This window comes from Passer montanus, unplaced genomic scaffold (assembly GCF_014805655.1).
Source record: "Passer montanus isolate IOZ18808 unplaced genomic scaffold, ASM1480565v1 scaffold52, whole genome shotgun sequence".
NCBI classification, from domain to species: Eukaryota; Metazoa; Chordata; class Aves; order Passeriformes; family Passeridae; genus Passer; species Passer montanus.
In genome coordinates, this window is record NW_024370152.1 from 4,199,806 (window position 1) to 4,222,997 (window position 23,192).

Consider the following 23,192-nt stretch of genomic DNA (forward strand, 5'->3'; position numbering starts at 1 on the left):
GACTACTACCCTGCAAGTTGCTCGACAGCTGTAGACTGTAACTTTGACTGTAAACTTAAAATATATTTCAAGAGTTAATACAGAAGAAAAATGTCTGCATCCTGATTTCAGCTCAAGAGCATTTTCCCTTTTTAACCAGTATTTTAGGGAGACCCTGTCTATTGAAGTAGTCTTCTTTCAATTATTTTCATGTCTTAATGTCTATCATGAGCGGTGATTTACAAAAATTGTAATCATAAACCAGTTTATATTTGAAGGAACGTTTAATGGTTATCTCATTTCTACTTATTGCCATTTGGACACCTTCCACTAGACCAGGTTGCTCCCAGCCCCAGCCTGCCTGGTCTTGAACCATTTTCAGGTTCAGTGTCCTGTGCTTCTCTGGGCAGCCTGTTCTAGTGCCTCACAACTCTAATTTATCTTTATAATACTGTGTGTTTACGGTAATTTGTGGGGATTATAAAAGCTCGTAACCACTACAGAAAAATGAAACATTTCAGTAAAAATTTTTACTTGCTGTGTGTGTGAGATTTTCTCCTCCCTCAGCAGGCTCTGCATTTTGCACCATGCGTTCATATTCTCCTTTCTGCATAATCAAGTAATGTTGCCAAATAATGAGGAAAGCTAAAAACTCAGACATTTCCTAATCAAAAAACTGATCCATCTTGAACCAATGCTGAAGAAGGTACCCACAAGAGCTTTCAGTAGTTCAGAAATTAGTTACTCCTTGTGGTAGCCTTTCTGAGAACTAATCTATGCAAAATAGCTTAGTTGTAGGAGATCTCACTCAGAAAATGTAAATCTGTTTTGTAGAACAATGCATCTGAAAAATTTTCATGCAAATTCTTGTTCTGCTTTAAAGTAGAAGTCACATCATCAGTACCTTCTTAACTTTGTTTTTTTCTGTGACTGGTTTTTTCAATATATGAAACACCTAAATGAGAGGCCCAGAAACAGTGTGCATGCTCCGAGTCCTTAAAAAACAATTTCAGAATTTCTTTGCTTGCAAGTTCTCTGAATATAGCTTGAAATGCTATTTTAATTTACTGTTTAATCTGGATCATTGAGTATCTCATAACTGTTGTTCCTAATTATGATACCTAATGAGCTGTTACACTAGGAGAAGGGAGATACATGAAAAGATTAAAAAATCAAATGGTTCAGGGTTTTCCTTTTGTAAAGACTTACTCTTGTTGCAAGGCAGGGTTTATGATGTGGTCAGTATGCATGTATTGGTTATAATTATTCACTGAAATATCCTTTTCCATTTATGTTTTTGTTATTGTTTCTTTAGAAGTTGGGGTAAAATTCTGATAGCAAAGGGTGGCCAAGCTATTGGTGAACATTGGTGTGTTTTCTAGGTTTGAGAGATGAAGCTGTGAGGCAAATTGTTGTAAATTTACCAGATTTGATAGTATGCTGGGAAGATACTGAAACTCGTTAGTGACAAATTGTATATATATTTACAGGTCTGCTCTGGTGAATATCTGTGAATCTAAGTAATTATTTCACTTATTAGGACATCGAGACTTTGGTACAGTTCATTGATGAGCTAGACAGAGGAACAGATCCAGGTATATTTTTAACAGCAGTTAGTTCCCCAAGACAGTTTGCTACACATTTCTGTAATGTTACTACTGAGCAGAAGATGCAGTGCTGTAATGTAGGACAGCTTCTTTGTGTGGACAGGTTCAGCATTCAAAAGAGGAACATGCACTGTTTAGTAAACTTTTGCAATTGTTTAGTTGAAGCAACATGTGCTGAATTTTCTGAAGTGAACAGATATAACACGAGATCATGGAGTTTATAAAGGAAGTTCAGGCAGTTCAGAGTTTTTCTTAACTTGAGGTAAATAGCTTGGACTTAAAAGTTTTTTGCTTTGCACACCAAATGTGCCCGTTGAAATATTGTCAGACACCAGATTTGGAACAGCTGTGCACAGGCATTTGACATTTGAGCAGCCCTGTTTCATTTTGATGAAGAAAGTTGCCCAGTGCTAGTTTTCCACATGGGAAAAGCTTGTGGAAATTACTGTGTTTGAGGAATAGCATAGAACCTCATCTGTAATATTTGACAGCGGATATAGAAATGGGCAGGCATAGGGTTTTGTATTTGGCTTAGATTTGAGACTTTTTAGTGCTCCAAGTGATTAATGGAAATTTTTTAATTTATTGTATTGATGTGTATAATTGCCAAAAAGATTTGCTTATAGAACATAGTATACTAATATGATGCTTGTATTTAAAGGGATAATTTTTTTTATTCCAGTTTTTTTTTGTTTTGTTTACCTAAATCTCAATTTTTTAAGGGCAGAAAATTTTTGCCCATTGCTTCATGTATATTATACTCTTGTTTGTTTGCTAGTAATGTGTGTTTTCAGACTTTCTCTATTTCCTTATTACATAAATTACTCAAACCATTACAGATTAAACTGAATTGGAAACTTGAGCTGATAGCTAATGCAATAGTTTCGTCTACTTACAGCTACTACCTATATTTCAATAGCCAGATCAGTAGAAGATAGCTATTCTGGGGTTGCTTTATGACAAAAAAAATATTTTGAATTAATTTTTTATTTGGAAGTAAGAGCAATGAGGTATCCTTTGCATTTTTAGTACGTCTTGAAAACAGATATTGCTTTGTTTTTAAAAGAGAAGTTTTATGCATCTCTTCAGGGGTCATCTTTCTATGAATTAATTTTCAACAAGGAATCATTAAATATCTCAACTATTTACAGTTTCTTTATAAATTACAGGAATATAGGTTTTGTTGAATATATTTGTGACTTGACATTGAATTTAAATACTGATTGGCAGCTGCAACAGAAGTAGTAGAAAGAGGGAATCTTCAAAAACCTATGTGCCTTCTATTATTGAAAAACAGAACTTTTGTATCAACTGTTTATGAAAATTACAACTTCATTCATAACAATAGGTCTGTAATTTTTTTTCAGTCCTCCTACCCATGTAATCACTGTTAATGGCAAGGAATGTATAAACTTCGCATCATTTAACTTCCTTGGACTTTTGAATAATGAAAAAGTTAAGGTGAGTTCTTCCAGTTGTTCTGTTTTTGTGATTATTCCCCTTTTACGTGGTATGTTATCTCTGGATAAAGAATACTGAAAGCATAAACTTCATCAATAATGACATACTGCTAAAGCAGGAAGTCAGACTATAAATCTTGTTGTGCTAGTCAAGATTGTATTTTTACTGAAGTTTAATCTGGTGTACTTACTGCACACCTGGTTGATTATCAAGCTAGATTAGTATTTAATGTCCTTAAATATTGGAATAAAATGAGTGATGCTTAAACAGTTGTCTAAAGTAGTTTTGAGGTGAAATTAGTTATAGAATTCCATACATTATTACACTTTCTGTGAAGCGGGTCATCCTACAGGATACAAAAATTCATCTGCGTACATTGGTGTAAAATTTTCAGTGTGAAATGTATTGGAAAACTAATATTTCATGTAATTCTCTCCTATTAAAGAGTGCAGCCCAGGCTTCTCTGAAGAAATACGGTGTTGGCACTTGTGGACCCAGAGGGTTCTATGGTACTTTTGGTGAGTAACTTTCTTTGATCTGCCTTTAAAGATGTTCAGACTAGTTTGGTAAGCCAGCCAAAATAGTCCAATATATAAGCCAAAAGTTATTTCTGTTGCTCTGAAGAACAGTTATCCTCTAACACACATTTTGCTGTAGTTGTTGAGGATTGGCAGCATTTATTCTTTCTGGCTTTGTTTCTTATTATTTTTTCTCTTTTCTTATGCTTTCTAATGCTGGTCTTTGAAAAGAATTGCAAAGTTTGTAATCTGTTGTAGAACCATAGCCATAGTAGAAACCATAGTAGGAAGATAAAATAAACCTATTAGCATTTAATAATTCCCAGTGACTGGAAGTGTAAATTTAAGTGCGAATTAAACTTTCCACAAGGGGGCAGTCTGATTTCTGTGATAACTAATGTGACTGCTTCTGTCACTACTAATGCTGTAGCCAGAATGAAGTTTTCCACTGATAACTTTAATGTTGTAATTGAGAGATTTTATTACCTGGGCAGGTGTTACTAAGGTAAGGGGGTTTTTTTTCATTATTTTTAAAAAGTAGTAAGTTCTTAAATATTGGTTTCTAGATGTAGTTCTTCACAGGCATTTATATTTTCAAATATTGCATGTAAACCAAAGACTTATACATGAATAGCTGCACAGTTACAGGCTAAAACCATCAACACATTTTGTGAACTTTCCAGTCTCTCCCCAGAGATTATGAAATTCGGAACAGGTCTATACTCAAATTATTTCATAGAGTTAGCTTCCTGTAGCCTTGGCTACAGGACAAGACAAGTTCAGCTTTTTTTGGTTAATCAAACTAGTTCCATAAGTGATCAACTAGTTGCTATACCTAATTTGATTTAATATAAGTCTGTCTAATATAAGTCTATCTGATTAGTACAGAGAGAACTTATGGGATGCTAGATTCTCTCAGTGATCACAGTTCAGCAGTGGTCTGTTGGAATTCATATAGACTTTTCCCTTCCGTTCCCTCCAAAACAGTGAAGTGCTCAAAAAACCTTCTGGAATGATAATCACCTTTTGAATCCAAGCTGATTTTAAATTTTGTGAAGTCTTTCACTTAGTTTGTTTTTAGTAATTGTTTGAAATAGACAATTAATAATTGTAATTATAATAGGTTAAATTTGATTTTTTTTTTCTGGTGAGAGATTCTTCTGGTTGTTTCCTGCCCTCTTTGGAGGGCTAATCCTGAAATGTAAACTATAGCTTTTCCTATTCATTGGCTTCTGAATTTTTTCAGTAAGCTCTCTATTTCACAAAGCAAGGAACCTAATCTGTAGCATTGCTACTTGACATTGGTAGAGAAGAAGTGATATTATATTCACCCATTTGAGGTATCATCTTTTACATATAAAATAATGGAGGCTTCATTTTAAATGGTAGACAGACTCCTGCTCTGCTTGTTCAATCTGAAATTGTCTTCCTATTTCCACCTAACTTTAAACATTTAAGTGTGGCAGGATTATAAATCTATTAGAAGAAACACTTTTTGCGTCATTGTGTGCCTTGAACATTTCACACAATTTTTCATGTACCAGGCCTTTGGTAAATGGGGCATGTCCTGTGCGGAACTATACATGGCTTCCTCTTACATTCCTGTGTAGAATTTAACTGATGGTTATTGATTGTTACTGCTCAGATTTATCCCCTCCTAGGAGCCGATATTTCATATCGGTATCAGAGATCTCTATTTGAAATGTACATATTGTGTTATAATCTATTTTGAATGGACATTTGGTTCTTCATATCTATGCCACTTTGAAGGTAATTAATAGATTTAGTGAGTCCCTTGTAAGACATTTTTTATTTTGCCTTGTATCCCTCTCTGTGCCTTTATCCTATAACGAGCATGAAATATTTGTATGTTATCGTATACCTCAATATTTGTGGGTTTTATCTCCATACTTTTCATTTCTTCTGTTTTGATTTCCATGTGAGCATATACAAGGCATTAAACAGGCATTCCATAACAGTTAACAATATTAACTTTTATTAACATTTCATAATTGCATAGAAAGCTGTTTCAGTGTTGTGTGCCTCTGTGCAAATGTACTTCAAGTGGTGTTTGCAGTTTCATTTAAGCTAGGCTAATCTAAGTGGAGTAACCAGACTAAAGCAAATCATTGCAATAAAGGAGAGTCAAATATTATTTGGATTTTATCGCAACAAAACTTTAATATTGTCTTAGCACTTTTTTCAACCTCATGGTTAAACAAAGCATTCATACCCTTACGTAATGATATGCCAAATGCATGTCATTTTGAACTTTACATGTTCTTGCCCTTGGCAAAATTTGCTTAGGCGTACAGAACTTTTTTCAGCACAAACCTGAATATATTCGTTAGCTGCCCTTCCTGACAATACTTATTTTGCCCACTGTTTTTTACCTAGACTTTGCGTAGTGTAATGGTGGTTGTTCCTCAATAAGACTCAGTGAGTTCTGATTTTGAGCAGTGGTGGTCTTGTCATCTTTTTCTGTTAAATTGTGTCACTCAGAACATTTTTCTTCATTAGGTATCAACAGCTGACCACTCAAAAATAGTAGTTCAGTTCTTATTTCCCCTAATTTTTAATTCTCTACTAATGAAGGTTCAAAAAGAAACATTTTGGACTGAATGTTGTTTATATTGCATGTTTTAAATGCTATGTGGCCAGTCTGTTTTTTTAAATTTTGTTATTGCTGATCTTTGTTGGGCTTTTCTGTCAATAAATCAAAGGTCATCCCACCTGTTTGGAAGCCTGATTGAAGATTGTTTATTGATTCTGAAGTCCATGTAGCAATGACACAAGAAAAAGACACAAATATTCTGGAAATTGACTATTTGCAATCTCAGTCAGAAAGCAGATGAGAATTCCAATCAGTATCCTCCCTTTTGATGTCTTTGGAGAGGAAAGGCTATTCTAGATATCCCTGAACACTTGGTATATCTAGTGCAGCTGGATCAAAATAATAGGGTGCAAAAGAAAAGTTCCAAATAATGGATGATTAACTGTTTCTTTTCATTTAAAGGCAGTGGGAAAACCAGTTGTTTCTGGTCTATTTTTTAATTCCCAGGTAAACATCAGGAAAGGATTGTTGAGGATTTATATTTTCCGTGCTATGGATAAAATTGCTCTTTGCTGTGATTGGGAGGCTGTTGTTTGAATAAATACCCTTTCCTTTAATTAATAAATACATCAGATGGCTGTGTCCTTTTGGGGAAAGATTATGCTAGATACGTTCAGTATGGCAGAATTGGGAGTTATACAATATCCTTCCTTTCTGTACCCTTTCTGTTGGTGTCTGGTCAGAAAGAGCAACACTGACATAACAGACTATTGGAAGAATCTGTACATATAACTGATGTTGCTTTATTTGATTTTAGTTTCAATGAACTTCCAGTGATTGCAAAAAGATAACACTTGGCCACTGGTGGTCTTTCAAATCACACAGTAATGATCTCTATTTGCACTTTAATCTTATTTATTTCCAGTTGACAAAAAGCATAATTGTTTGGTGCTAGCAAAAGCAGATAGTGGCAAGAGTGTTAGACAATCAAAATAACAGTTTGATACAGGTTATTTTCCTTAGGCAGAATACTTAATGTTGTTGTTACCTTTCTGCAGCAACAATCCAATCACCAAGTGCTGTTACAATTTTTAATATTTTGATTTTTGTCATAGGCCACTTTGAACAAATTGGTTTGGGAAATGCTGTGTGATTGGGTCACTATATCTTGAGGGTAAATAATCTCTGGCTTGGAGGTGTGACCTTTTCAATGGGCTAGAGTGTGTTCAGGAAATTGTTTATGACTTGTAGTCTGACAAGAGCAGTGTTCTGTTATAATGATAGCTATATTTATGTAGGGGAAGCATCATTGGAAGGACTGATGGTCTGCCAACAGGACCTCATTAATTGCTATAAATGACATAATTTGTTTTCTGACTGTAGTAACTGTGCTCTCTATTTGCAGCCCGAGAATGCTGCATCATTTGTGGTCTAATCACAAGTAGATTTTAACAATTTTGGTGTAAGAACATTAGAGAAACATGTTGCATAAATATTTTCAGGTCTGTCAAAACTTGTGGTTAATAACAGGATACTTGTCGGTTTAAGTGAAGCTGGATTGGTTAAAACTGGGTTTGGGGAAGTTACTTCTTTTAATACTATTCCTACAAATAAATGTTCTGCTTGTTTCAATTAAATGATTTCTAAAAGTAATGATAGATTTTTTGATATGAAAGCAAGCTAACTAATATATTTTTGATTTTTTTCTCAAATAGATGTGCACTTAGAATTAGAAGAACGCCTAGCAAAATTCATGAGGACAGAGGAAGCTATTATATACTCATATGGATTTGCAACAATTGCCAGTGCTATCCCTGCATATTCAAAAAGAGGGGACATTGTGTTTGTGTAAGTGTTGTTTTCTAATTGCTTGCTTCTTATTTTAATGATTTGTAAACATATTGTTGAACATTTTAAAATATTGCTGGTTTTGATCAAAGTAGTACATTTTGTAGTGCAGAGTTCAAATATTTTTTCTGTGCCAAATATTACAAATCAGTTACTGCTTTCATTGTGAAAGCTCAGATGTGGGCACTCAGTTGCAAAAAAAGCAAAATAACTTGTGCATTCAAATACTAATGTAATTCTAATAATTAATTTTCTTCTTAAATGATATAGTTATACTTGCTTTTCTCCTGTCTACTGCTGGCTTTTCACCTTTCTTCCAGGAGAGTTGTTCCCCTCATGTCTATTTGCAATGGAGTAGTTGGATAAATATTGTTATGTATTAAAATAACAGAAGAATAGATATGCAGAAGCAAATAAATTATTTGGCAGGCCCAGTATCTGATACCTAAGAATAGCCAGTCATGATTTATCTAGGGAAGATTCAGTAGCTGGGAGAAACAATGTAACAATACTCAATTTACTGCACCAAAGAAGAGGGTTTGGATTTAGTAAGAGTTGATGGATTTTTCTTGTCTTCTGATTCAGTACCTTAGATCTTTAATATCCTCAGTGTTTCTATGACATGCAAATGTTTAACTTGTACATTTTATGAAAAATATGAAGAAATACCTGTGTCAAATATAATACCTACTAATTCCTATCGGTGCGTTTGATTTTTAGACAGGGATTTTCCCCATGCATTTTTCCCTGGGAGTGGGGAGTGAGTGTCAATGTGGGGCTCAGCTGCCTGCTGTGGTTAAATTATAACACAATGGTACTTGTGTATTTGTCTGCCAAAATCTCTCTTTGGTGCTCTCTTTTCTAAGTGTAAGGCTTGCAGCCTATTTGACCTCTTTACAGAAGTTCTTTCATAATTTAATAATGTTTTTTGATTGTCTTTCATTATCTTCTGGATCAGTGTTTTTGAGATAAATGCCCAGGATTGTGGACACACTACTCAAGGATCCCAGAGTACCCTGGATTTAGTTATCTCATACTGTTTCAGCTTCTCATTGATGAAAGATCTAACTGTATTGGAAAGTGATTGAAATTACTGCATTTAGCATATGTGGGTTTGGTTTCATTGCCACTTATACAAGATTAATTCACCTAAGTGGCTGTGAAATTGCATACCCCAGCATAGTTGGAAATTTGCTGTTCCAGCACTTAAAAATGGGGGATAGTTCTTTGGATATGGAGATACTATTTCTCGAAGGATATTAAAATGGACGTTTTGAGTATTTGGAGGACTACAGTAAATGTTACAGGCACATCTTTGCACTTTTTTTCTAAGACCCAGAGGAAAGAAGTGGGAGGTTTCTGGAATGATTACTGTGGTATTCTACCTGATCCATGGAATGCAGTGTTCAAACTGTCACATACAAACAAAAGGATGATTGTAGATTAAAAAAAAGAACAAAACCAACCAAAAACCTGCTGGCTTGCTTTTAGTGTCTGTAATTCATATAAAATTGAGAAGCTTTGAAATGATTTTTCAAAATGTTAATAAAATATACAGTGCTTTAAAACATTTAAGTACAAATACCAGCTCAAAAGAAAGACAAGTCCTAATAGCCAGCTTTTTTTGAATAGTTGCACCGTGTTTAACAAACTTAGAAGGGTTTGTTATATTTACAGAGATGAAGCTGCCTGCTTTGCTATTCAGAAGGGATTACAAGCATCTCGTAGTAACATCAAGTTATTTAAGCATAATGATATGGCTGACCTTGAACGACTGTTGAAAGAACAAGAGACTGAAGATCAAAAGGTACCATTCCTTTGAAGAAATATTTGTACTCTTTTGTGCCACCTCCCCCACATTTTTTTACTGAGTCGTGTAATTGAATGGATGCAGTGCTTAAAGACAGTTTCTTAGTTTTCCTAAGTCTCTATTGAGCAGTTAATGTTGCTTATCTTAATTATTTAATTAAGAACATTTTTTAAAGAAAGTATTCATTTATTTGCATTTATCTTCTTAACCCTTAGAACTGAATTCACAGGCATTACTAGCAGGGGAATATCTTCTCAGGAAGATGTGAGATAATGTTCTGTACAGGATGATGTGAGATAATGTTCTTATCTTTAAAAACTATCAAAGAGCTTTTTTTTTTCTGTATCTCTGAGCAATTTATGTAGCTGTATTTACCTAATACTACATCATGCAAGTTAACTATCACTTTGAGTGCCACACTGCAAAGTCAGCGAAAATGGCTAGTCCTTTATAGAATCAATATGGTTGATTTTTTCTCTGTCTTCCCCTATCCTGCATTAAACTCTTAAGATGTTCTCTCTCGTGAAAAATTTGAACCAGTTTCATGGCTGGCTAGTAATTCTGATAGTAATGCAAAGGGATGTCCAAAAGCAGTTACTAAGATCAGGATGGGAAAGTACAGATAACGTGATTAAATGAGTTTTAAAAGAATTAAGTGAGTAGCTATCATGATTGTATCATGTTTGTTCACAGAATGCTGACAAGTTACAGACAATTGAAAGAAAGCTGATTGTGTGATAAGACCTAGAAAAAGTAAAGTAGATAATCTGTCAATCAGCTTAACATCGGTGTAAATCAGTAATGAATCTGATTAATACCAGATTTATAGATAACATACTAGTTAATGTACCTTCATGGAAAATACATTTTGTCAGATAATCTTTACATGAGTTTTTAGATGTGGTTTTCAGACTAATTTGTGTAACACATTTGGTTTATTAGAGCAGAGTGCTTTGAGTTAGCTACTTGGTTAAAGTTTCTTACTGTAATTAGCTGAATGTGAACATATAATTGGTAGGCATGGGCTTAATACAAACCATGTGTTTATAACTAAGACACACTGACTAGAAAAGGGTAAGTCATATCATTAGAGTTCATAAAGCCTATAGAGCCTACAGTGACTAGTTTGGTACCTACCACATAGAAAAATTAAATAGATATTTCTGAGTTTTTACAAGAACTGAAAAATGAAAGAAGTGTGACTAAATATCCTTGATCAGAAAATATTAATAAGGTTCAAAGTAAATAACAGAGGAATGGCATTTTAAAACAGCAAAGCTGAAATTATACCCATTGAAATTTAGCAGGAACAAGTGAAGGATATTTTAATGGTCTGTATTGTATCCAAAGATCAGACAAGGACTTTTTAACATGAGTGTTATGACTACTTTTGCATTGTGTTTTACAAAGGCACTACTTGTAAGAGGTTTGTGCTGCATTGTGAATTCTGGTGCTCAAAACACTCGTTGAAAACTCTTCTAAATGCTTAGAATAATGATGAGTGTAATAGAGACCAAGATTTGCAGTATTTCTTCTGTAGTTACATTGATTGAATTTTATTCATAAAGTTCAAATGGATTGGTTATGTTTTGTTGCAAAACAAGGCCTCTTAAATCATGTGTAGAAATCAAAAGCTTTGAAATTATTACACAATAAATAAAATAAAAGACAAAAGTGAGTAATTTCAACTTTTGTTACAAATGAAAAATACTAAGTTTAAACTACAGTAACAGCTTATTTGAGAAAGTGGCCATTCCCTTCAGAAAAATCTTCCCTATAAAAAAAATATTTAAAGCTTTGCTTGTTTAGTAACAATTAATATAAACTAAAAACATATCTTTTCTGAAGAATCCTCGCAAGGCCCGTGTAACTCGAAGGTTTATTGTAGTGGAAGGATTGTATATGAACACAGGAGACATTTGCCCTCTTCCAGAGTTGGTAAGTGGTTTTAGTTTGCCTTTTGAACCACATATGAAAGCATGTGGCTAATGAAATAGTAGTGTTGCCTACATAGAAAAGTTCTGCATGAGTTTTTTTTTTATTTACATTCCTGCTTTCTCACATGTTCATGAAATGATGATTCCAAACCTTAAGCTTGTTTTGAAACTTCTGATTAGGATTCTGAAGCTATTGAGACTTAAAAATAATGTCTGGCTGTGGTCTTCATTTTTGTCCTGTAAAATACATTGTGTTTTCAGCTATACTGTATGATACTAGATAGTTAAATCAGGTTATATCTGAAAAAAAAAAAAAAGTTTCAAAGAAACCTTCATGAAATGTCAGAAATAGTGACTTCAAGGAAAATATTTGCTATTCAGAATAAAATGGCTTTTTATCTGTTCTTGTAGATGATGGAAGAAATGGTGTAAAAATGCTTCATCTTGAAAGTACTTGAGAACCTGTTAAAAAAGAGGATTTTTAATATATGAACTTTTATGAAATTTGTTTTAGTATTACATGGTGAAATAATGTTGAAGGCTTTTTAAGTGTATTAAGAACAGAACAGAACTCTAGAACTGACTTATATGCAGTATTCAGAATGCTGTCCTTGTCTTTCTTTATCTCCCCCATGCATTTTGTCACCAAATTCTGACTTGTCTTTTATAAAATCTCCTTTATTTTAGATTAAATTGAAGTATAAATACAAAGTTAGAATATTTTTGGAGGAGAGCCTTTCCTTTGGAGTCCTTGGAGAACATGGGAGAGGAATTACTGAGCACTTTGGAATAAATGTATGTATTTTTTTGTTGTGAATGAGAGATTTGTACAGAAGCAAGTTGTGCAATTGTTTCCTAATACCTGCGCCCCTAACAGATACTTTTGCAGTGTACCGTAAACATTTAAATATAGGGTTTTTTTAAATGTATATATATATATTTAAATATAGTATTTTTAGCAGTCCTAGAGCTTTCAGGTCTTGGCAGTCTTTCATGTGCTTACTTGAAATAGTTTTACTTAACTTTAGTTAGATGAAGATAACAAAAGAATTTTTGCATTGCATAATTCTATCCTTTTTTTAGACTCTCCATGAGATAATTAATACTGTCTATTGTAGCTACTTACACTTAAAAGTGTAAGTAGCTGGAATAGACAGTATTTCTTATTTACTCCAAGACCTCAAATATTTCTGGCACAGAAATATTTGGGGTCTTGGAGTAAGTAAGAAAAACCCTTGCAGTATATAGCCATCCTATTTTGCTCTATTGCCTTTTTACTCCAGTCGGTAAAATTAAGATAAAACTTCTTGATGGTTCTTTCAAAGGTGTTATTATAGTACTTTACCAGCAGATTCAGCCAGACTATTTTTCCAAGGATCTACTTTTCATTGTGTTCATGCAGCTAAGGAGTACTTTGGAAATCCAAAATGGTGTCCTTGCAGCTGCCTACTACCAGTCTCCTAGACTGAGGGGAAGGAAGAAATGCTTTTTGTTTGCCAATGTTTGAGTGTGGAGCATGTTTCACTTCATTCTAACAGTGTCTGTATTCAGCTTGGAAGTGAAACAACAAATTCAGAAAATTAATTTTGTCTTCCCCTTTGTCCTGTTGTTTTCATTTAATACCAAACGTGAAAAAGAGAAGCTTGATTTAGAAAAGGAAACAGTGTTAATGTGATACATGCAAACTGCCATCTGATTAGCTGATAGTAGCTAATTAACTATGTTAAATCCTTTCCAATTAATTGACTTTTACATTAAATTCATTTACATAAAAAATCTTTTGAAGCCTGGCAAAAGAAAATATTCGCAACTCACAAGTGAAATAACACAATTGGGTCTCTAATATTCAGACTATTTTAGATTTATGCTTAATTTTTATCACATTCTACCTCCTAATGACGACAGTGGGGCTACTTATACTCTTAAAGGACACTGCCACACTGACTGCATTGTGGAATTGCCACCAGCATCTAAATAATTTGTTTTATCTGTTTGTGTTCTTCACATTGCAGTTCCTGGAAAAGAGAGATTATATGCAATTTATTTACAGATCCATAAATCTCAATTTCTCAAATGTCCTTTTTGTATTGATTAAAATGTTTATGTCAGTTGTACTTTCGTTTTATTATGTCATGGTTTGGTGGATCGTCTCTAGTATTCACAGTAATATACAACAAGATGTATCTTTAATGGATTAAATTTTAGTCTTGATGCAGTCAAAAACATCTTTTAATATTTTGTTAATTTAACTGACAGATTGATGATATAGATCTTATTAGTGCAAACATGGAAAATTCACTGGCTTCTATTGGTGGATTTTGCTGTGGAAGATCTTTTATTATTGACCATCAGGTAAGACAGATCTCTTTATAAATAGTCTGGTATTATTAGTTATTTATATGTGAGAGTTGATTATTAATACTCATTTGCACATATGATATAGAAGTTCATGCTCTGTTTGATTCTACGCAGAAACTGTCTGGTTCCTATGAAATATCGTAGATAAATTGGAGACCTACTTTTAAGTCCTTACGTGTATCTGTAGGTGTGGAGGAGAGGTTTTTAATATGTACATGGATTATCTTTTAAAACATTGTCTACGTTATTGTAATTTTTTTTTCCTTTTCTCCCATAGCGATTGTCTGGTCAAGGCTACTGCTTTTCTGCCTCCCTGCCTCCTTTGTTAGCTGCTGCTGCTATTGAGGCTCTGAATATTATGGAGGATAATCCAGGTACTTAATTCAGGAAAATGTTATCCTTCAGTCTTTCTTCACCCAAAACTAATAACTTGTACTTCTCCCGACTTTGATTCCTTACCTTTTCACTCCAGTGTCCTCTTATTTTTTTCCTAATTAATTTTACCTGCATGTTTTTTCTTAATGGTATTTCCCACTCTGCTTTTCTTCTTCAGTGTTTCCATCCCTTTCTGTCTTCTAGCTGAAAATAAGCAAGTTATTTGAGGCTAAGAGGGACACAGATGGTTTTGAAAAAGCAAATGAGAAATTTTTATTCTGCAGTTTAAATCAGTGATATTCCTCTTTGCCTCTTCCTTAAAAACATATTCCTTCAGCACAAATGAAGGAAGAGAAAGTTAAATAGAAACAAATGGTAAGGTATTTCCTCAGGACAGCAATCCTCTCCTTTCCACTTGCACTATATAATTAGGGTTTTTTTCCTTCTTTAGTTAAGCATTCAGGTGAGAATCTCAGGAATGATCAGGGTGCAAACTGCCTTTGACGTACAGGACCAGATACAGGGTATTTCTATAAAGGTGACAGACAGAAGATTCTGCTCTGGGAGTCAACTAGAAAAGCCCTTAAAGATCATCTACTTCCAACACCCTTGCCATTGGCAGGGACACCTAGACCAGGAGCTCCATCCAACCTGGCCTTGAAAAATCCTTTTGCTACCAGGAATTGAGGCCAGACCACTGCAGTACCAAATTCCAGCCACTAGAAACACCTAGTGGGAAAGAAGTTTTTTGATTTTTGAGTTTTTTTAAGGAATTGGAGAGGACACAAGGACAAAATTGGCCAAATTGTGAAATGTGTGTGAATTTGGTTTTAACCTTCATTTGCATCAACAGATTGGAGGACATCTGCAGAGAAAACATATTTAATTTGTGACAAATAAATAAAAAGAACTGGGTAGTCCATGATGAGTTGTATCAAGTAAAATAGAATCAAGAAAAAATGAAGAGTAAATTAAAGGACTGTTAGGTGTAGTGGAGGATTAGCCTTAATCAAGGAAAAGAGCCACAATTTGCAAATCCAGGAGTCAATTTTCTCTTTAAGAATGGCAGTGAATTGGGAAAAGATTCAACCAGCAGAGTGTGCATGGCAATAGATATTTATGGATATTTGTAAATTGGACCTTCCATTTCAGTCCCATTACAAAGTGTTTATGTCATCCCTTCCATATGGTCATGAACAGCAGCAGCACCATATGCAGCTGGAGTAATGAGATAAAGGGAAGTAGTGCATTTGTCAGGACTTAAATGCTTGTCATTTCCTGGCAGAAATAGGAATCAGGAACATTAAGAAGAACAGTGAAGAGACTTATTAGTTCTGGATATACATACCTTAGTTTGATTCTGAATGCTATATTTGAAATAGTAGAGAAATGTAAAGTAGAAACAGGAAATCTAAGCCTTTCTTTTCTGTTTTGTTTTGGGGTTTTTTATGTTGGTTTTTTTTTTGCTGTTGTTTTTTTTTGTGTACAGACATTTTTCAGACTCTCCGGGCTAAATGTGAACGGATTCACAAAGCTTTACAGGGGTAAGTGTGGGGTTTGGGGCTTTTTGGCTTTTATTTGGTTATGTCTTTATAATGTGAACTTTAAAGAAATTCTTCTTGCCCAAATCTGTTTCTGGTTTTATAGATGCTTAGACTGGGATATGTACATTCAGTTGTGTATGTATTAAAGTAGAAAAATTATTCTTTCCCAACTGTCCATGTTGCACTACTAAAAAGAGTCCAAGTTTTTTAAATCCTTTACAGGTTTTGAAATGAGATTATACCTTAAGACTTTAGAGGAAGGCTGCAATCTCTTACATATTAAAATCATTAGGAGAGTGTGATAGCTCTCAGTGACACAAAGTATTGATGGGCATTTTAAAAATAAAATAAATAAATAAAAGCATTTGGGATGAAGATTAGCAAATACTCTTTCAGACAACTCAATGCACCTTTCAATCACCTTAAATACAATAGTGTTCCTACATATTTGACTTGAATGTTAAAATATAATAAAGTACCCGTTGTTCTGGAGGCGGAGAGAAAATGGCTAGAATTTATCTGAAAAATAACGTTTAAGATTTCCTAATACTATGATGTTTTAAAAGATGGCTGTACTGACTAACTGCTTTTTTATCTGTCAGGTCTTGATACTAAGAAGATACATGAATTGCTGTGATATTCAATAACCATTTAATGTGCAGTAATTGTACAATTGTATTTTACAATTCTTCTTCCTCAACAATTGTGTTGCATATTACAGAAATTAATAACTTTTAAAAACACTCACACAAATCTCTAACACATGATTGATTATACTAGTTTCTTTGAAATGATACTATCATAAAATGAGCTTGATCCTCTTAAAATGTGTATTAGGCAAGCTTATCAATGTCCAGAAATCAAAATTACACCTGATAGTTAATATGCATTTATGTGACCCGTTAATTTCAGGGACCAGAGGTCTTGCTTGTATATTGAATACAGATATTTGGAGGTGAATAACTCAATCCTAAATGTGTGTGATGTGTCAGGACAATGACAATCAAATGTCAGTCATTCAGTCGAATTCTAGAAACCCAGTTAATAACTGTTCCTATGTACAGATGAGGGAACAATTACAGTTCTATAAGTTTAGAAAACCTTCTGACTGACAGATGATGCTGTAAAGAGTTTCTACAGGAAATCATTTAAAACTATAAATCTTGACAATCTTGCAAAACCCCCAGCAAAACATCTGTTCTTTCTTATCCCTTAAGTGATAAAAAGGTGACTTGACCCAGCTAGCTGGGTTTTTATCAGCAAATTACAGGCCTAACAGACATTTCTCTTACATCTTAAAAGGACTCTAAGTATTTCTGGATTATTAATCCTTTTTGCAAAAGTATGAGTAAGTATTGTTACACAAACTTACTGAAACTCCTTAGAAAACATTTGTTCGATAACTTTGTTATCTTTATGTAATGCAAGCTGAAATGCACATATGTTTTGTCTGCATTAATATCAGTAAAGTGAAATATCCATCTTTTGTCACCACCTAAAAAGGAGAAACACTTATCTAGAATTTCAGCATGTTTTCAAGTAGGATATACATCAAAGGCTTTTTATTTGTTTTAGGATTTCTGGTTTAAAAGTTGTGGGAGAATCTTTTTCTCCAGCATTGCACTTACAGTTGGAGGAGAGCTGTGGATCTCGAGAAGATGATGTGAAGTTACTCAAAAGAGTTGTGGATTATGTAAGTGTCACCACAGTAATTAAAATATATCATTGCCTTTGAATGTTAATAATGAAGAAAGGGTAGGAAGGCTTGTTGGGTAACTTGCTGAAAGATCTTGAAGGAATGCTGCAAGAAACTGAGTTTCTGTGCTGATTATATGGCTTTATTAAAGATCACTGTCTAACCATTTCTTGCTGCCTGTAGGTCTGTAGATCTGGATTAAAAATATATATATTAGACTATTTACTTCAGGAAATAGTTATTTCCTGTTATCTATTTTAATGCTCAAATCTGTATATAAAACTGTTGCTTAGACAACTTTTATGTTAATAAGAAGAGTGTTCTTATTAGAGTGGAGGTGCATTTTAACCATTTAAGGTCAACTTTTGCTTCTTTGAGTCCATGAATTTGCTTTTTTTATGTGTAAACAATCTGATGTTCTGTATATAGTATTTTTCCCTTCTTCGATACACATGGGTTCTTTTTGTCCCACGTGAAGAAGTGAGGGTGGATATATCATCATATATCAGGGGCGGGCAAACAAGACTACACTACAAAACGCAGTTCTGAAGTTAATGTTTTTGAAAATACACTTAAATATTATTTAAATGCCTGATCAGTCTGGTATGTTTGCCTGATTACCTGGAGGTGAAAACTAAAGGCACTGCATCTTAAACTATTTTATGTGTTAAAGCTGTATTGAAATTAAGAGATGATTTTGCACTATCTTCAACACCTCCATTTGGGAAACAACTTGTATTTGTCTTGACACCAGATTAATAGAAGTTAGTTATATGTATTCGGTGATCAAAAGGATATGCCATCAGAAATTCCCACGTTGACTTGCTGTATTTTCTTTATTTGTAGTGCATGAATAGTGGTATTGCATTAACACAGGCTCGTTATCTGGAGAAAGAAGAAAAATGTCTTCCTCCACCCAGGTTAGCAGAAAGTTAACATGTTACTTTTTTTTTTCTTTTTTTTTTTTTTCTTTTTTTTTTTTTTTTTGCTGTGGCCATCTCTTTTCCATACAGTGATGGAACTGTTCAATCCAGTCTGTTCAGTAGACTGGATTGAATAGTTCCTTTTTGGAAAAATGGGAGAGGCTCCAGTTTTGAGGTATATTTTCAGTGACTGTTACAGGTTGCTAGTATCATGAAAAAACAGTATCAAAACTACCTGTGTCCTGGGGATCAGCATGCAGCCTGTTAGCAGGCACATACCCATGAGGAAAATTACTCTTACTCTGTAGGTAAAAAAGAGAAGAGATTTCTGTAGTGTGTATGGTGGGGTGGCAGAACAGGGACAAAAAGTAGTTTGATAACATCTGTTTAGTCATGTGTCTTGTTCCTGGTTGAATTTGAATTTATAATATTTTCCCTACAGATGGTGATCTTATTGTGTTGGAATTAGTACAATACAATTCTAAGTGGAAGGCTAGGAGTGAAGTTTACTCTCTGTGTTCTGGTTTTCTTTTTCTAGTATTCGAGTAGTGATAACAGTGGAACAAACAGAACAAGAACTGGACAAGGCTGCATCACTTCTTAAGGAAGCTGCACAGTCTGTGTTGAATTAGACTGCTATTTTTGGATTCCTCTTTCCCCACATTATCAGGATAAGTGTTTTACACTGTATAGTGACTTCCAGATTCTTCCACTGATGGCATTGAAAGCTGACTAACAAAATGGTTCTAGACTGATACAAATGTAGTGAGGGGAAGAATGCTGAATTTTGGAGTTAGTGAATGACATGGTGTTGTTCCAGTTCAAACTCTACCATTTACTTGCATTACTTAAAATGGGATATCACTGTTGACTTCATGACTCTTTCATAAGTTAGTATAAAAAGTTTTAAATTTATTTCTTCAAACCCCTAAACGTTCTCAAAAATGTATATAAGCATTCCATTTCACCCCAAACCATGTAAAATATGTTGTTTTCTCTCCATTTTCTCAGAATGTGGGAATTTCAGATAAATTTCAAAGAATTATCCCTCCCCACTTTCCAAATGAAAATACACTGTTCCTAATATTACCAAAAGGATAACACATTAAGATATAATTTTGTGCTATGTGATGTCATTTATTATTGAATTATAGGAGGGGAGAACCTTCAGTTCTTTTTGTTTATGTGTCTTTCTCTAACCATTTTTGGCAGCCAGGTTTTAAGAAAGCCTGGCCAGACAGTAAATTCATATCAAATACTATTTCATTTTTTGCATTCCATATGTAAGTATATGCATGTTTGATATTATGGGTGAGGTTTTTCATACTATTATCTTTAAAATATCTAAATTCAAACCTCTGAATTGTGAAACTGGTGTAATTCCAGTATAGTATGTTCAGAGAAGGGGGCTTTGTACCAGTCTTGAAGAGGAGTAATAGGCAACATGGAAAATGAATCAAGGTTTTGAAACAGCAACTAGATACTAGCTTAGTCAAACTACTTTTAAGCACAAAAATGATGTGTGCTTAGTTTTATCTGTAAACATCTATACCATAGAAAGCAAGACTCACAGATAGCTACTAAGAGTTTAGATGGTACAATACTAATGAAACATAAGTCAATCTGTGCACATAAAATTCCCAAGTAACTTCAAAGTAATGTTTGGAGGTTGTCCTGTCAGGATTTTAAGAAAGCACAGTTGGACATCACATATGCAGACATTTTATTTCAATCAGGAAACTGGTAAGGAAGTACGTATCTTTTTATAAAACAGAAAATGCAGCTTTTTATTTCACAATTTCGCTTTAAGAACGCCTGTCTGAAATTTTTGTATTCTGCCTAATATGTGTTGAGTTGTTTTGTACTTGTGTGCCTTTTTGGTTGCTACTACAAGGATTACAGGACTATTTTTGAGAAACATCATTGTTAAATATCAAGTTAATCATGTTTGATTCAGATTTTTACTTACAGAATTGGATTTTGTAGCACGGTCGATCATATATTGTTAAATATTCTATATTAGGTAAGCATAGTCTATGCTGCCTCCAGTTCACAGAGTCTGTTTCTACCCTGGCTTTCAAAACTTTTCATCTGTGTATGTTCAGACAGAACACCTGACGTTGTGTTGGGGCACTTCTGTAATTGTAATTGTAATAGTCAAAGCATTATCTGTGCAATATATGTAGTAAAACCTTCGTCCTAAGATGAAGGGGATTGTGAAAGAGAATCTCTATTTCAATAACATTTATGTTTTCTGTGTTAACTGTGAGTAAAAGCCAAAGAGAAGCCAACAATTCGGAAGAGAAAAAAATGCGCAGAATGAGACTGACTCCCATTTTACAGACTGGAACTGAAGAGCAGAATAGTCATCTTGAAGACCATCAGAGACTGCGAGAAATGGAAATTAAATGTTATGGCTCTACTTTGAGCTTTTGAGACATTTTTGGCTGGATAATTGAAACCTGCAAATTCGAGTGAAGTCAAGACTTTGATGTATAAATTTGGAACAAATGAGGTACTTTGATTCCAGTGCAGCATATTAAATGGTTTTGGAGTTAAGATAAGCCTGGGAAAGTAAGCAAATAACCATTAGCATTGAAATTCTAGGTTGCAAAATCTATATTTAATTTTCTTATTTTATTTTAGGTTGTCTGCAAATGGGGTGGAATTTTTGTTGTGCCTAGAGAACTAGCAATAATTTTGAGATACATGGATTTGTGTTGTTATTTTTGTTCTTGGTTTGTTGGGTATTTTTGCTTTTAGATGAAGTGATGACAACTAAGGTAGAAGCAGAGTGAAATTTCTAGCAATTTCAAATCTGTGACTAAGTAATTCTGATGATATAAAAGTTCAAAAATGTTGCTAAGAGATGCCATAATCTGATTAATTTGACAAACACATACCCACCATTAAAACATTGGTAAATCTGCCTTTGTCCTTTTTTATTGTTTACCAGTATATAGGAAAGAAGCATTTAGATCACAGTAAAGTGAATACCTTGGTTAATAGCAGCTAAAGTGCTCTTGTAATATGTATTTTACTGACAGGTTGTATGCATGGTCTCTGTAAGAAATTAAGACACTTATGAGATGTAACTGGTGGAGAGTGATATCCCTGGTCAGTCTAAGCATATTTGGCTCCTCTTCATTTTGACTTTTTTGATAAATGTCTCTGTGATGGCAAGCAGATGAAGAAATGGGTGGCTCTGGGGGAAAATGTTGATTTGGGTTAGGGAGGCAGCAGGTGATTCTGATTAAACTTCTGACATTTGAAAAATCAGAAGCATGTTAAGGTGCTTAACTGCCCAGTACTCTTGGCTGATAAATATATTAACAAAACTGTGTTAGTTGCTTTATAGTTACATTTGGATGAATTGGTATTTTTCCATCCATTTCTTCAGACATGGGCATGAGAATGGCAGCTCAGTGTAAACCTCTTAAGTAGGATACTGTGAGATGAATCAAACACAAGGACCTTATCCCAAACTTCAAAATATCTTTTGAAAATAAAGCTTATTTAATTTAATTTATGTATTTCACTTTGCCACATACTTGGAACAGAGTTTCAGCTAAGTGGATAATAAATCCAATATTTTAAATAGTGAAGAAAAATAAATGTTGTTAATTTTTTTTTTAATTGATTATTAATATCTGATAGTTGAGAAGGAGGGGCATTTTAACTCTAAAAAGTTGGTCATTTATTGAAATTGTCTTGGTGAAACCAATTTTTTATTGTATATGAGGATTGAGATGAACTGGAAAGAATTTATACTTTCAAAATATTTTATCTTGAAGAAACATGTCTACATGATATATATATATTCATATTTTAAACAAAGACATTTATTTTCCTTGAATATTTAAAAAGAATTGATTGCTATTTGTGTAGTTTCATGATATTAATAGGAAAAACTACAGATGCCTTTTCTGTTTATTATAGTAATCATTATTTTTGGATAGGAGGTGAAATGCATAAGGAGGATATTAAGAAAGAAAGAAACGTATGGCTGACTAACTTTGATTTTTTTTTTTCCACTTTTGAAATATGAGCCCAGTCAATGCACAGAATGGTGTACTGTCTCCTTTCTGTCACTCCATCTGGACTTTATTATTTTAAACAGGGTTGTGGAGTGTTGGCATTCACTGATCTATGAAGTTGCTACCACAAAAGTGTCTTGCATCTTAAGAGGACTAGAGAAGTGCACATGTAAATGTACAGAGCTGTAAATGCTGCTTAAACAGAGGAAATATTTACAACTAACACAAAGCATTTGTACATTAAACTGTTTCAGTGTCCTAATAAAAGGAAATGTCTGGATAACATTTCTTCTAGTGTTTTTATGTTCTTTGGCAGTTTTCATAGTAATAAGGTAACAGGCTTACTCTGTCTTGCTGTTGATAGATTTCCCAGATTTTGGTTTCCTGTCCATTGTGTACTAGGTAATTGCAAAATATGTAGAAGTCACAGAAACTACTAAATCTGCTGAAGAGTTCCTATCAGGGAAGGACAGTTTCTACATGTCCAATTTATAATACTTCGGTAGCACACACTTGCTGAAAACTGCTATTGGAAGCTAGGCACT

At 33.9% G+C, this 23,192-nt stretch overlaps 1 protein-coding gene across 1 annotated transcript in view; it reads left to right on the plus strand.

The window, feature by feature from the left end:
• Positions 1-22,932, plus strand: part of SPTLC1 (serine palmitoyltransferase long chain base subunit 1) — a 35,150-nt gene extending 12,218 nt beyond the window's left edge. Inside the window, exons 4-15 of the mRNA XM_039724128.1 lie at positions 2,954-3,047; positions 3,493-3,565; positions 7,835-7,967; positions 9,645-9,774; positions 11,626-11,715; positions 12,402-12,509; positions 13,971-14,066; positions 14,350-14,446; positions 15,937-15,991; positions 17,567-17,684; positions 18,534-18,607; positions 19,149-22,932. Of these exons, the coding sequence (XP_039580062.1) occupies positions 2,954-3,047; positions 3,493-3,565; positions 7,835-7,967; positions 9,645-9,774; positions 11,626-11,715; positions 12,402-12,509; positions 13,971-14,066; positions 14,350-14,446; positions 15,937-15,991; positions 17,567-17,684; positions 18,534-18,607; positions 19,149-19,242 (1,162 nt within the window). The 3' untranslated portion in view covers positions 19,243-22,932. The remainder of the gene's footprint in view (positions 1-2,953; positions 3,048-3,492; positions 3,566-7,834; positions 7,968-9,644; positions 9,775-11,625; positions 11,716-12,401; positions 12,510-13,970; positions 14,067-14,349; positions 14,447-15,936; positions 15,992-17,566; positions 17,685-18,533; positions 18,608-19,148) is intronic.
• Positions 22,933-23,192: the final 260 nt, after the last annotated feature.